Here is a 14,977-nt window from a genome sequence, read left to right on the forward strand (position 1 = left end):
AGTGACGTAATTAAGCACGTGTAGAAATTATTAGGATTCTGTGATTGCTTTGGATAAAAACACTATCTGCCCTCCCAATGAAAACTAGTCATGGAAAGAGATGTATGTTTCTGGACGGTGCACTATGTTGACAAAATGACCGAGCGGCGGAGATTACTCTTCCATTTGAGATGGGCACTCCTCCCTCCCCGCTTTCGCTGGATGACGTGCCGGGTTTCGCCCGATTCAACCCGGGCCAGTGTAAAATAACTCAATCAATCGATAGTTTCCCTTGTATTTTCCCATCTCGAGACACTTCATTACCCAGAGTTACCTGGGAATTTTGACGTCATTTAGATGAAAAAATGGCGGCGGGCAGCAGCTCAAACGTGAACGAAAATATTCCAGTTTTTGAGTATAAAGACATAAACACCAAACCATTCCACGTTGGCTCATTCAGAACAGCATGGCTTGAGAAATTGAAACCAATTTACTATTCCTACGAGGAAAAATACGAAGAGACTGAAGATGCCGACTTTGCAAAGGAGATGGGAATCGCACCAGAAACTTTGGACGAACTGAAAGCTATCTGCAGGTTTGTACAGTAAGGGGTAGTTATACATGTATTTGGTACTCTAGCTAGGTAGCTGAAAAGCCATTGTGTCTGTCTAGTTGACAAGCAGTAACTTCTCAATATGCTAGTTATCGTTTGTCAATAATACGATGTTTTGGTGTTGAACTTCAGCGTCTGTAGTAGTGGACTTGGGATATCACTCCCCTTTGCTTTTGTTTTATGACGCATTTTAGAGTCTTGGTCAACTAGTTGTGTCAGAGATGGTTTTTATAAAGTGAAGGTTCAGACCCTTTGCTGTCAAATGACCCATCTGTTCTGTGATCTTCACATTGTTGAATTTTTTTCCAGCGTTGACACTCTTCGCTGTCAAGCTGAAGACGAGCCTCTTGACACCAACGTTGTGCCACCTGACCCCACTCTTCAAACACTAATGTAAAACATTACAACGTTTTTACTATACAAATGATATCCTAGACCATTTATACATGATACATGCACCAGTTCCATGTTCTGCAGACAGTTACTCATTCACTGCGTTAAAAAGGTGTTGCCATGTTCATGTTCAGACAGAGGAAGAAGAAGCAGGACTACAAAGGCACCCTGAGGATCGATAAGATCAGCAGAGTTGACCACTACCAAGACGAACTGGTTAGTTATACCCTGTGAAAGTAACCGCCCCTTCCGCTTTACTCCCGTGGTCTTCATGATTATATTATTTAAGTATATATTTGTTATATTTGTTTGGGGATGAATTTAATTCTACCTGGTGTTTGCGTTGCAGACCATTGCACACATTTTTCCCCCCCTTGAATACCATTTAAAAATGCCTACAAAAGTTCAAAAACTTTAAGGCCACTTCTTGGAAAACAATGCCTCACTTGCATAGAGTATAAGCTGTTGGTATGACCTTTAACCTGTAGCGTGACTGACACACACACTTGTGTGTGTTGTTTGATCTTCTAGGAGAGCCTGGCGGTGGGTAAAAGGCCTGAGGACCCTGTTGACTTGGTGCCAGAAGGGGAGATAATTTTGAGCATCAACGTTCTCTACCCAGCCATATTTGAGAGAGTATGTGCAGTTTCACTTCTTCGTTTCCAAGTCTTTGTGAGAATCACCAAAAGTTGAAAAGCCTAATTCCAACAATCTTCATCATTAGACACAACAATAGATGTGCTTTTGTAAGACATGTACATTTACATTTTAGTCATTTAGCAGACGCTCTTATCCAGAGCGACTTACAGTAGCGAATGCATACATTTAATATATATATATTTTTTTGTACTGGCCCCCCGTGGGAATCGAACCCACAACCCTGGCGTTGCACACACCATGCTCTACCAACTGAGCCACAGGGAAGACTCCACATTATCTTTGCCTATTAATATAAATTATACCATGGCATTGTAGAATACCCATTTCTGATTGGCTTAAAGGGCATTCTAGAGCTTGCATTATTTCCCTATAACGTACATTCTCTTCCAGTTTAAGTATGTGAGGCCCCACATGACCCTTCAGATGCTGGGCTCCCATAGTCTGGTGGACCTGAGGGACGCTATCTGCTGTATCAGCGACCTGCAGGTCTTTGGAGAGTTCAGCAACACACCCGACATGGCACCGGACTTCATCAGCAAGGTGACACACACAGAGACATACTCAAGCTCAAACCATACTATTGTAATGGTAGGTGGCTGCTTATATTTCCCTGTTTCACACATGTACAAGTGTGTATTATACACGTGTGAAATGTCTTTTTTGCATATCCCAACTCCCCCTGAGATGCCCTCAGAGATTGGGGTCACGGCCAGGGTCAGCCATTATCAGTGGCGACCCTGGAGCAATTAGTGTTAGTCTTTGCTCAAGGGCACATAGGTAGGTTTTTCACGTTGTCGGCTCGGGGATTCGAACTAGCAGCCGTTTTAGTTACTGACCCAACGCTCTAAACGCTAGGCTACCGTCGGAATGTGAATCCATATTCGGTCGACAGTTCGTCTTAAAAAGTCGTCCCTTACATCACCGAGCAGTGCACAACAAACGAATGAATCCAAATGTTAGACGCTACCACCCCACATCCAAAACCGAACATTCAGTAGATGCCAGTAGATTTCTTGTGCACGGCTCGGTGACGTAAAGGACGACTTCTCAAGAAGAACCGTCTAGCGATCATGGATATACAGTACATTCCAACGTGGAACACGTGCTGCTACACAGGTAGTCATTGATTGTGAGTCTTGGAACACGTTGACTATGGAACAGGATTAGTAATAAATGAGATGATAAGGATGTCTAAGTTAGGAGCTACTCAGCCACACACTCAGAGGATAAGCCTACATAATAGGACTTGATCATCATGTCGGTGTTGGGTGAACCTTATCACTGTCTGTTTCAGGATCACTTCAAATCCGCCTTCTTCTACTTTGAAGGGGTCTTCTACAATGACATGCGTCACCCTGAGTGTCAGGACATGAGTGAGTAAGTGGCTCTCTCTCGCTTTCTCTGACATCCAACTGTCATCTGGCTACGTCGACTGGACTGACTGAACACTTCAGACGAGGCTTACTTGAACTCTCACCTTAGCTCATCCTGATCCTGTGAGAGAACATCTGTGGAAATGGGCTTGTAGAAGTCAGGGAGTAACCCGAAAAAGACAAAAGCCAGGCCTGTATAGTGCAGAGACGATACTGTAGAGCGTGAGAGGTAGGTGCAGATCCACAAAGTATTAAGACAATACTTTTTTCAGCCATAGAACTCTATATTGGATCGGAGATGGAGATTTGAGGAGGTTTTAGGTGCAGAATATTGCATTCGGTTTGCCTAACTATGACCCAGACTCAACTATATGCCTGGGTTAACCTTGGGGATGTGTCAGCGGAATCAACAGATGTTAGATTGTAATGGGCCACAATCCAGTTCTTTAAAGTGTCAAACCAGGCCACAAGACCCATTGGAAATAGGAAAATACTTTCTACATGCGCCCCTCTCATCCACTTAGCCATTTGCTCAGTATCTGCTATATCTAATGGATATTCATGTGCATTTTATTGATGAACTGGAAACAACCTTTAAGCCCAAGTATAATCAAATAATTTTGCAGACACGGCTAGTAAGTATACTGAACAAAAAATATGAACCCAACATGTAAAGTGTTGGTCTCGTGTTTCGTGAGCGGAAATAAAAGATCCCAGAAATGTTTCATACACACAAAGCCGATTTCTCTAAAATGTTGTTTACATCCCTGTTAGTGAGCATTTCTCCCATTTGCCAAGATAATCCATCCACCTAACAGGTGTCATATCAAGAAGCTGATTAAACGACATAATCATTACACAGGTGCACCTTGTGCTGGCCAACAATAAAAGGACACTCTAAAATGTGCAGTTTTGTCACACAATACAATGCCACAGATATCTCAAGTTTTGAGGGAGCGTGCAATTGGCATGCTGACTGCAAGAATGTCCACCAGAGCTGTTTAGGGCCTAATTTATTAATTTCAATATGAACTGTAACTCAGTAAAATCTTAAATTGTTGCGCTTTTAGATTTTTGTTCTGTGTAAATTAAGATGAATTTCCATTGCGTATTTTCTGGGTGTTGGAGTTCATATCTCTTCCTCTACTTTCTACTGTACTTTTCAAATTGGACAATAAAGTTGCATTGTACTACATTTCCAGGACCACCATTGATTGGGCAAAGACCAGAGACTTCCCCACGTTCCACAAGGCCAAGATGGAGGACACCAGGTTCTACGACCTGAAGGTGAAGGTGGGCTACCCCTACCTCTTCTGTCACCAGGGAGACTGCGAGCATGTTGTCATCATCACCGATATCAGGTCAGAGGTCATATTTTGTCATCCATATTGATACCTGAATTTTGAGCTTTGACTTGGTGTGTCGTTTCCCCCTACAGTGAGCTCCAAAAGTATTGGGACAGTGACACGTTTGTTGTTTTGGCTCTGTACTCCAGCACTTTGGATTATAAATGATACAACTATGAGGTTAAAGTGCAGACTGTCAGCTTTAATTTGAGGGTATTTTTTATCCAAATTGGGTGAACCATTCAGAAATTACTGCACTTTTGTACATAGTCCCCCCCCCCCCCATTTTAGGGGACCTAAAGTATTGAGACAATTTCAAGTAAAATGTTTAGTATTTGGTCCCATGTTCATAGCACGCAATGACTATCAAACTTGTGACTCTACACATTTTTGGGATGCATTTGCTGTTTGTTTTGGTTGTTTCAGATTTATTTTGTGCCCAATAGAAACTCATGGTAAATAATGTGTTGTCATTTACAATAAAAGTGACTCCAAAATGACACACTACATTATTTATCATGGATTTCTATTGGGCACAAAATAATCTCAAACACAACCAAAACAAACAGCATATGCAAGAGCGAATATAGTAGACAGTTGCTGTCAAACTGATTGATGTGCTTTGCTGTGTCCTTTTGGTTGACCTCTTAATGACATCCTCTCTGGATGTTCTCACTATATTTAGTGTGTCATTAGGTAACTTGACAGGACACCTGTTTCTTTGAAGTAAAAAATGCGTTTGAAGTTTGAACTTGTTGATATCTAAGTGACATCCTCTCAGGTGATGTGTAGTGAACTTGTTGATCTCTAAGTGACATCCTCTCAGGTGATGTGTAGTGAACTTGTTGATCTCTAAGTGACATCCTCTCAGGTGATGTGTAGTGAACTTGTTGATCTCTAAGTGACATCCTCTCAGGTGATGTGTAGTGAACTTGTTGAACTTAAAGAAATGTGCTTTAAAATAAAAATATGTAAAAATAAACTTTTCGGGGAGGCTTGAGTTTGAACTTCTGATAGTTCAAACAGTTGGGAAGTTTTGTAGTGGAATTGTTGTGAGCGTGTGACCCCTTGTAGAATGAACATGAAAAAGCTATTTCAAATCACATTTGAAATGCTTGTGTTTCTAGTTCCGACAGTGCAGCAATATCTAACATGTAATCGAACAATTCCACAACAACTACCTAATACACACAAATCTAAGTAAAGGAATGGGATAAGAATATATACATATGAATATATGGCTGAGCAATGAGAGCGACCATAGGCAAGACGCAATAGATTATATAAAATACAGTTTATACTTATGAGCTGAGTAATGCAAGACATGTAAACATTATTAAAGTAACTAGTGATCCGTTTATTAAAGTGGCCAATGATTTCAAGTCTGTGTAGACGGCAGCCACTCTGTGTTAGTGATGGTTGTTTAGCAGTCTGATGGCCTTGAGATAGCTGGGACCGAGAGACAGCTGCTTTGATGCACCTGTACTGACCTCGCCTTCTGGATGATAGCTGGGTGAACAGGCAGTGGCTCGGGTGGTTGCGGTCCTTGATCTTTTTGGCCTTCCTGTGACATTAGGTGATGTAGGTGTCCTGGAGGGCAGGTAGTTTGCCCCTGGTGATGCGCTGTGCAGACCGCACCACCCTCTGGAGAGCCTTGCGGTTGAGGACGGTGCAGTTGCCGTACCAGGCTATGATTCAGCCCGACAGGATGCTCTCAAATGTGCAGCTGTAAAAGTTTGATGGTTTTAGGTGACCTGTTGTTGCACCTTCTTCACCACACTGTTTGTGTGGGTGGACCATTTCATTTTGTCCGTGATGTGTACGCCCAGGAACTTAAAACTTTCCACCTTCTCCACTGCTGTCCCTTCGATGTGGATAGGGGGGTGCTCCCTCTGCTGTTTCCTGAAGTCCACGATCATCTCCTTTGTTTTGTTGACGTTGAGTGAGAGGTTATTTTCCTGACACCACACTACGAGGGCCCTCACCTCCTCCCTGTAGGCCGTCTTGTTGTTGTTGGTAATCAAGGCCACTACTGTTGTGTCGTCTGCAAACTTGATGATTGAGTTGGAGGCGTGCGTGGTCACGCAGTCGTGGGTGAACAGAGTACAGAAGGAGGGTGAGCACGCACCTTGTGTTGAGGATCAGCGAAGTGGAGATGTTGTTTCCTACCTTCACCACCTGGGGGCGGCCTGTCAGGAAGTCCAGGACCCAGTTGCACAGGGCGCGGTTGAGACCCAGTGCCTCAAGCTTAACAATGAGCTTGGAGAGTACTATGGTGTTGAATGCTGAGCTGTAGTCAATGAACAGCATTCTTACATAGGTATTCCTCTTGTCCAGATGGGATAGGGAAGTGTGCAGCGTGACGGCGATTGCATCGTCTGTGGACCTATTGGGGCGATAAGCAAGTTGAAGTGGGTCTAGGGTGACCGGTAGGGTGGAGGTGATATGATCCTTGCCTAGTCTCTCAAAGCACTTTATGATGACAGAAGTGAGTGCTACGGTGCGATAGTAATTTAGTTCAGTGCCTTCTTGGGTACAGGAACATTGGTGGCCATCTTGAAGCATATGAGGACAGCAGACTGAGATTGAATAGCCAGTTGGTCTGCGCATGCTCTGAGTAGCGGTCTGGGCCGACAGCCTTGCAAGGGTTAACACGTTTAAATGTCTTACTCACGTCGGCCACGGAGAAGGAGAGCCCACAGTCCTTGGTAGCGGGCAGCATCGTTGGCGCTGTATTATCCTCAAAGTGGACAAAGAAGGTGTTTTAGTTTGTCTGGAAGCAAGACGTCCGTGAGGTGCCTGGTTTTCCTTTTGTAGCCTGTGATTTCCTGTAGACCCTGCCACGTATGTCTTGTGTCTGAGCCATTGAATTGCGACTCCACTTTGTCTCTATACTGACATTTCACTTGTTTGATTGCCTTGCGGAGGGAATAACTACACTGTTTGTATTCGGCCATATTCCCAGTCACCTTTCCATGGTTAAATGTGGTGGTTCACACTGTCAGTTTTGCGTGAATGCCGTCATCTATCCACAGTTTCCGGTTAGGTTAGGTTTTAATAGTCCCAGTAGCTACATCTCCTCTACACTTCCTTATAAGCTCATTCAGACTCAGCGTATACTTCAATATTATTCTCTGAGGCTACCCGGAACATGTCCCAGTCAGCGTGATCAAAACAATCTTGAAGTGCGGATTCCGATTGGTCAGACCAGCGTTGAATAGTCCTTAGCACGGGTACATCCTGTTTGAGTTTCTGCCTATAGGAAGGGAGGAGCAAAATGGAGTCGATCACATTTGCCGAAAGGAGGGTGGGGGAGGGCGTTGTATGCATCGCGGAAGTTAGAGTAGCAGTGACCCAGTGTTTTTCCAGCGCGATCAATATGCTAATAGAATTTAGGTAGCCTTGTTCTCAAATTTGCTTTGTTAAAATCCCCAGCTACAAAAAATGCAGCCTCCGGATATATGGTTTCCAGTTTGCATAAAGTCTAGTGAAGTTCCTTGAGGGCCGTCGTGGTATCGGCTTGAGGGGGGATAGACACAGCTGTGACGACAACCGAGGAGAATTCGGTCAGCATTTGATTGAGTCATTCTAGGTCGGGTGAGCAGAAGGACTTGAGTTCGTGTATGTTACAATTACACCATGAGTCGTTAATCATGAAACACAGCCCCTGCCCTTCTTCCTGGAGAGATGTTTATTCCTGTCGGCGTGACGCACAAAGAATCCAGGTGGCTGTACCGACTCCGACAGCAAATCCCGATAGAGCCATGTTTCCGTGAAAGTGTTAGAATCCTTGATGTCTCTCTGGAAAGCAACCCTTGCCCTAATTCCATCTACCTTGTTATCTAGAGACTGGACATTAGCAAGTAATATACTCGTAAGCGGTGGGTGGTGTGCGCGCCTCCCAAGTCTGACCTGAAGACCGCTCCATCTACCTCTTCTCCGGCGGCGTTGTTTTGGGTCAGCATCTGGAATCAGTTCAAATGGTTCGGACAAAGGATCCGCTTCGGGAAAGTCGTATTCCTGGTTGTAGTGCTGAAAAGTTGATGTCGCTCTGATACCCAATAGTTCTTCCTGGCTGTATGTATGATTTTCTGGGCTAACAATGTAAGGAATGATACATAAAAAACCAAAATACTGCAAAGTTTCCTAAGGCCTAGAAGCGAGGCAGCCCTCTCTGACGGCGCCATTTTGGTCAACCCGGGTAGGTCTGCCTGTGTATAAGTCAGTCTTAGGCTTGTCCTGTGAACACTGCTAGCGAGAAGAAACCTCGAGAGAGAGAAACAGAACTTTAAAGAGAAAAAAAACATGGAGTTGTTACTTTCTGACACGCACATGATGACCATAACATCGGAAGTAGGATGCAGGCTTCAACAGAAAAAGGGCGTAGTATAAATCAGCACTACAAAAAATATATTGCTCAAAAAAATAAAGGGAACACTAAAATAACACATCCTAGATCTGAATGAAATAATCTTATTAAATACTTTTTTCTTTACATAGTTGAATGTGCTGACAACAAAATCACACAAATAATCAATGGAAATCCAATTTATCAACCCACGGAGGTCTGGATTTGGAGTCACGCTCAAAATTAAAGTGGAAAACCACACTACAGGCTGATCCAACTTTGACGTAATGTCCTTAAAACAAGTCAAAATGAGGCTCAGTAGTGTGTGTGGCCTCCACGTGCCTGTATGACCTCCCTACAACGCCTGGGCATGCTCCTGATGAGGTGGCGGATGGTCTCCTGAGTGATCTCCTCCCAGACCTGGACTAAAGCATCCGCCAACTCCTGGACAGTCTGTGGTGCAACGTGGCGTTGGTGGATGGAGCGAGACATGATGTCCCAGATGTGCTCAATTGGATTCAGGTCTGGGGAACGGGCGGGCCAGTCCATAGCATCAATGCCTTCCTCTTGCAGGAACTGCTGACACACTCCAGCCACATGAGGTCTAGCATTGTCTTGCATTAGGAGGAACCCAGGGCCAACCGCACCAGCATATGGTCTCACAAGGGGTCTGAGGATCTCATCTCGGTACCTAATGGCAGTCAGGCTACCTCTGGCGAGCACATGGAGGGCTGTGCGGCCCCCCAAAGAAATGCCACCCCACACCATGACTGACCCACCGCCAAACCGGTCATGCTGGAGGATGTTGCGGGCAGCAGAACGTTCTCCACGGCGTCTCCAGACTCTGTCACGTCTGTCACGTGCTCAGTGTGAACCTGCTTTCATCTGTGAAGAGCACAGGGCGCCAGTGGCGAATTTGCCAATCTTGGTGTTCTCTGGCAAATGCCAAACGTCCTGCACGGTGTTGGGCTGTAAGCACAACCCCCACCTGTGGACGTCGGCCCCTCATACCACCCTCATGGAGTCTGTTTCTGACCGTTTGAGCAGACACATGCACATTTGTGGCCTGCTGGAGGTCATTTTGCAGGGCTCTGGCAGTGCTCCTCCTGCTCCTCCTTGCACAAAGGCGGAGGTAGCGGTCCTGCTGCTGGGTTGTTGCCCTCCTACGGCCTCCTCCACGTCTCCTGATGTACTGGCCTGTCTCCTGGTAGTGCCTCCTTGCTCTGGACACTACGCTGACAGACACAGCAAACCTTCTTGCCACAGCTCGCATTGATGTGCCATCCTGGATGAGCTGCACTACCTGAGCCACTTCTGTGGGTTGTAGAATCCGTCTCATGCTACCACTAGAGTGAAAGCACCGCCAGCATTCAAAAGTGACCAAAACATCAGCCAGGAAGCATAGGAACTGAGAAGTGGTCTGTGGTCCCCACCTGCAGAACCACTCCTTTATTGGGGGTGTCTTGCTAATTGCCTATCATTTCCACTTGTTGTCTATTCCATTTGCACAACAGCATGTGAAATTTGTCAGTGTTGCTTCCTAAGTGGACAGTTTGATTTCACAGAAGTGTGATTGACTTGGAGTTACATTGTGTTGTTTAAGTGTTCCCTTTGTTTTTTTGAGCAGTGTAGTTTTCTACATTTGTGCAGAACCCAAATACTACCCATAAAGGTGCTGGGAGATCAAGTGGTTATGTCTAATGGACAGCTATGGGGTTATGCGTTTGATTACCCAGCCTGTAGAGTGAAGCTCTATACCTTAGCCGAAGGAGAAGAATATACAGACCAAACCTTGAGTGGAATACAGGCTTGAGGACTGGGATGTGTTTCACAAGTTGGTGTGTCATGAGCTGAGAGTTAGCTCAAAGGGTTATTTATACCTTGTAGGAGGGTAAGGGTTATTTATGTATTGTACAAGGGGTAGGAGGGCAAGTGGGGGTGGTGTTCGGTTAGTCAGTCCCAGGTCAAAGACGGACATGCTCTTCTCTAAGAACAGTAATTAGAACAGTCTTTTAATATTGCATAGAAAACTAATAATTTGAATATGTATGCTTACATTTCTGTACTAAAGATCTAAGGGATTTAAACCCATCCCAATGGGTTCTTGGGATGTGTGTGTCAAATCAAAATCAAATTATATTTGTCACATGCGCCGAATACGAAAGGTGTAGTCCTTACTGTGAAATGCTTACTTAAAAACCCTTAACCCACAATGCAGTTAAGAAAAATAGGATTTAAGAAAATATTTCCTAAATCAACTAAATAAAATAAAAAATGTAACAATAACGAGGCTATATACAGGGGGTACCGGTGCGGGGGTGTCAGGTTACAAGCAGGGGTATTTACAAGCCGCGACGCGTCTGCAAGCTCGGAACTCTCGGCGTCTAACAGATAACGCCATAATGCGTTCAATATTATGAACTTAGGGTGACCCTAGGTTCACAACATGATTAATGACTTGGGCACCCACAATGTTTCTGCTTATGAAGCAATAAATGATCGACAGGCTTAAAACCACCTAAAAAATATAATTGTGCTCTTTAACGATGTGTTCTTTACTAATGACTTAAACAGATCATTTTACCCCCTTAATAACCTTTTACTGCAGTGGGCTAAATCAGGGTCACAGTGATTTCTTGGGAGTCTTAAACAAATCTACTTTGAAACAGAAGCATACACGAGACACACAGTTATGGGCTTGAAAAAAGAAGGCACCTGAACTATGTCAGATATAGAGTTTACATTTATTCAATTGAGTTTGCGTCTCAATATGACACACAAAATACATCACAGCAGACTGAAATGTAACAAAACGCCTAGTGTGTTTATTGAGCTGTACACTGATGCTCAGTTGGTCAATATTCCCCTTCAGTGATTCCCCAACATCTTGTCAACATGTGCTTTTCCACATTGTTACATTACAGCCTTATTCCAAAATTGCATTAAATAAAACATTTTCCTCATCAATCTACACACAATACCCCATAATGACATTAGTGAAAACAGGCATTTTAAAATATTAGCAAATGTATAAAAAATATAAAACAAGCGTACCTTATTTACTTAAGCATTTAGACCCTTTTGCTATGACTCAATTGAGCTCAGGTGTATCCTGTTTCCATTTATCATCCTTGAGATGTTTCTACAACTTGGGAGTCCACCTGTGGAAAATTCAATTGATTGGACATGATTTGGAAAGGCACACACCTGTCTATATAAGGTCCCACAGTTGACAGTGCATGTCAGAACAAAAACCATGCCATGAGGTTGACAGAGGAATTGTCCGTAGAGCTCCGAGAGAGGATTGTGTTGAGGCACAGATATGGGGAAAGCTACCATAAAATGTCTGCAGCATTGAAGGTCCCCAAGAACACAGTGGCCTCCATCATTCTTAAATGGAATACTTTGGAACCACCAAGACCCTTCCTAGAGCTGGCTGCCCGGCCAAACTGAGCAATCGGGGGAGAAGGGCCTTGTTCAGGGAGGTGACCAAGAACCTGATGGTTACTCTGACAGAGCTCCAGGGTTCCTCTGTGGAGATGGGAGAACCTTCCAGAAGGACAACCATCTCTGCAGCACTCCATCAATCAGGTCTTTATTGTAGAGTGGCAAGACGGAAGCCACTCCTCAGTAAAAGGCACATGAGAGCCCGCTTGGAGTTTGCCAAAAGGCACCTGACCATAAAACAAGATTCTCTGGTCTGATGAAACCAAGATTGAACTCTTTGGCCTGAATTCCAAGTGTCATGTCTGGAGAAGCATGGTGGTGGCGGCATCATGCTGTGGGGATGTTTTTCAGCGGCAAGGACTGGGAGACTAGTCAGGATCGAGGGAAAGATGAATGGCGCAAAGTACAGAGAGCGATCCTTGATGAAAACCTGCTCAGGACCTCACACTGGGGGCGAAGGTTCACCTTCCAACAGGACAACGACCCTAAGCACACAGCCAAGACAACGCAGGAGTGACTTCAGGACATGTCCTTGAGTGGCCCAGCCAAAGCCTGGACTTGAACCCATCGACCATTTCTGGAGAGACCTGAAAATAGCTGTGCAGCGACGCTCCCCAGCCAACCTGAAGAGAAGAATGTGAGAAACTCCCTAAATACAAGTGTGCCACGCGTGTAGCGTCATACCCTAGAATAATTGACTTAATCGCTGCCAAAGGTGCTTCAACAAAGTACTGTGTAAAGGGTCTGAATACTTATGTAAATTTAATGTTACTTTTTTTGTATATATTTTGCAAACATTTCTACAAACCATTATGGGGTATTGTGTGTCGATTGAGTGGGGAAAAAAACATTATGTTACAGCCTTATTCTAAAATGTAACAAAATATGAAAAAAGTCAAGGGGTCTGAATACTTTCCGAATGTACAAAAAGTGTGTTCATTTGTAAACGGGTCACCTGATGTGGTTGAAAATAAGCTCAAATTTAAGCTGACAGTCTACACTTTAACCTCAGTCATTGTATCATTTAAAAACCAAAGTGCCGACTACAGAGCCAAAACATGTTGCTGTATCTATGAGAAATCAATGTGTCAGAAATCAGTTCACCTTACTCATCTCAGTACTGTGAAGAAGGCCAGATTTCTGGTAAGACAGCAGGTCAGGGGAAAGTGCTGCACTTTCTAGATGAATAGGATCAAGTAATTTCTTTGATAAATTCACTCACATGATAAAGAGCCTTGAGGCTTTCCAATTGATCTGTATTGTAGGTCAGCCTTTTCAGCTTTCTGAGACTGATTTGATTTTAAGTTTTAACATTCTTCTGACTGGTTTTCTTTGCTGGAGGCACTAACTATGCATGAAGGCTGGTTTTGTGGCATGACGTTTCCAAGAAGGCCTCAGTGCTGCCAGTAAAACCGTTACCAAACTGTGCTGGTTCAGATATTTTCCCATCACTTTGTCCTTTTCAACACAGTTTTTATTGACTTAACCTTTTATTTTGACAGGGAGTGAAGGCTGAGATCAAGGTCTCTTTTCCAGATGAGCCCTGTTTAATACAACACAGAATACATTCATTAAAAAAAAATTAGGATAGTGTTTTGCTTTTCATGTATTGTGTCGTTTTAAGACATTCTTCAGTAAAAAGATACCCTAGGAGCCATCACATGCCCTAGACCAGTGTTTTCCAAACTCGGTCCTCTGGACCCCAACAGGTGCACGTTTTGGTTTTTGCCCTAGAACTACACAACTGATTCAAATAATCATCAACCTTTGATCATTTGAATCAGCTGTGCAGTGTTAGGGCAAAAAACAAAATGTGCCCCCCTTGGGGTCCAGAGGACTGAGTTTGGGGGAAAAAGTGCCCTAGGCCTACAGCGCAGGGGTCAAACTCATTCCACGGAGGACCGAGTGTTCGCTCCTCCCTTGTACTTGATTAATTAAGGTCAGCAAATAGTAAGGAACTCTCCTCACCTGGTTGTCCAGGTCTTCATTAAAAGGAAAAACAAAAACCAGCAGACACTTGGCCCTCCATGGAATGAGTTTGACACCCCTGCACTGAGGCACAAATTCATCATATTTTAAAGTGCATTGGAGATCATTCCACGCTAAAGGTGAAAGGTTCCAGCCACTATGGTGGATACTTAACAAGGCTAGCTCAGTACAGCTTGGTTTGGCTAGGTTTCATTAGTGTGGACATGTTTTTTATTTTATCTCTGTCCAATGTTTCCAGACTGGCTCATAAGGATGACTGCCTGGATAGGAAGCTGTACCCTCTCCTTACCCACAAGCACAGGGTCATGACCAGGAAGTGTGCCGTGTGTCACGTCTACATCGGCAGGTGTGTAGAGAAAATATGTCACCCACAATAAAAGATCATCTTTACTTGGGTTATGAGTTTTCCCCTTTTACATGACCTGGCCAAAGAAACATCCCTAATAACTGACTGTACATTAGTTTTAATTCATTACAAGTTGTCAGTGTACTAATTTGACGTTTTGTTTTCAGATGGTTAACCACAAATGATCCATTTGCCCCAAATGACCCGTGTCTTTTCTGTGAGCGGTGCTTCCGCATGCTTCACTACGACAAGAAAGGAAACAAACTAGGACAGTTCCTGGCCTACCCTTATGTGGACCCTGGGGCCTTCAACTGAGCTGGTCCCATGTTACTTACGTTTCTCCCTTCTACTGCTGTGCAGTATTGGCACATTGGGAATTTATTTCTATTGGCATTTAAAGCACTTTATTTACAGTTCTATTTGTCTTGGGATTCATGATCACATGGAAATGTTAATAAAGCATTTTTTTGCTGTAGTCATCTA

The 14,977-nt window shown here is 43.9% G+C and overlaps 1 protein-coding gene across 1 annotated transcript; it reads left to right on the plus strand.

Annotated features, from left to right (window-relative positions):
* Positions 1-216: 216 nt before the first annotated feature.
* LOC106602307 (snRNA-activating protein complex subunit 3) lies at positions 217-14,910 on the plus strand. Its single transcript, XM_014194856.3, has 9 exons — positions 217-574; positions 902-985; positions 1,120-1,201; positions 1,517-1,621; positions 2,036-2,185; positions 2,940-3,022; positions 4,221-4,379; positions 14,387-14,494; positions 14,662-14,910. Exons 1-9 carry the CDS (start codon positions 345-347, stop codon positions 14,807-14,809), a joined length of 1,149 nt encoding a protein of 382 aa, XP_014050331.2. The 5' UTR covers positions 217-344; the 3' UTR covers positions 14,810-14,910.
* Positions 14,911-14,977: the final 67 nt, after the last annotated feature.

The sequence above is a fragment of the Salmo salar genome, chromosome 04 (genome assembly GCF_965601325.2).
Source record: "Salmo salar chromosome 04, fSalSal1, whole genome shotgun sequence".
NCBI classification, from domain to species: Eukaryota; Metazoa; Chordata; class Actinopteri; order Salmoniformes; family Salmonidae; genus Salmo; species Salmo salar.

Bases quoted from the DNA above. Each gene is read 5' to 3' on its own strand.
- LOC106602307 (XM_014194856.3), top strand. From the start codon at position 345: ATGGCGGCGGGCAGCAGCTCAAACGTGAACGAAAATATTCCAGTTTTT. The intron at 2,186-2,939 runs GTGACACACACA...TGTCTGTTTCAG, and splicing joins CACCGGACTTCATCAGCAAG to GATCACTTCAAATCCGCCTT. The intron at 3,023-4,220 runs GTAAGTGGCTCT...CTACATTTCCAG, and splicing joins GAGTGTCAGGACATGAGTGA to GACCACCATTGATTGGGCAA.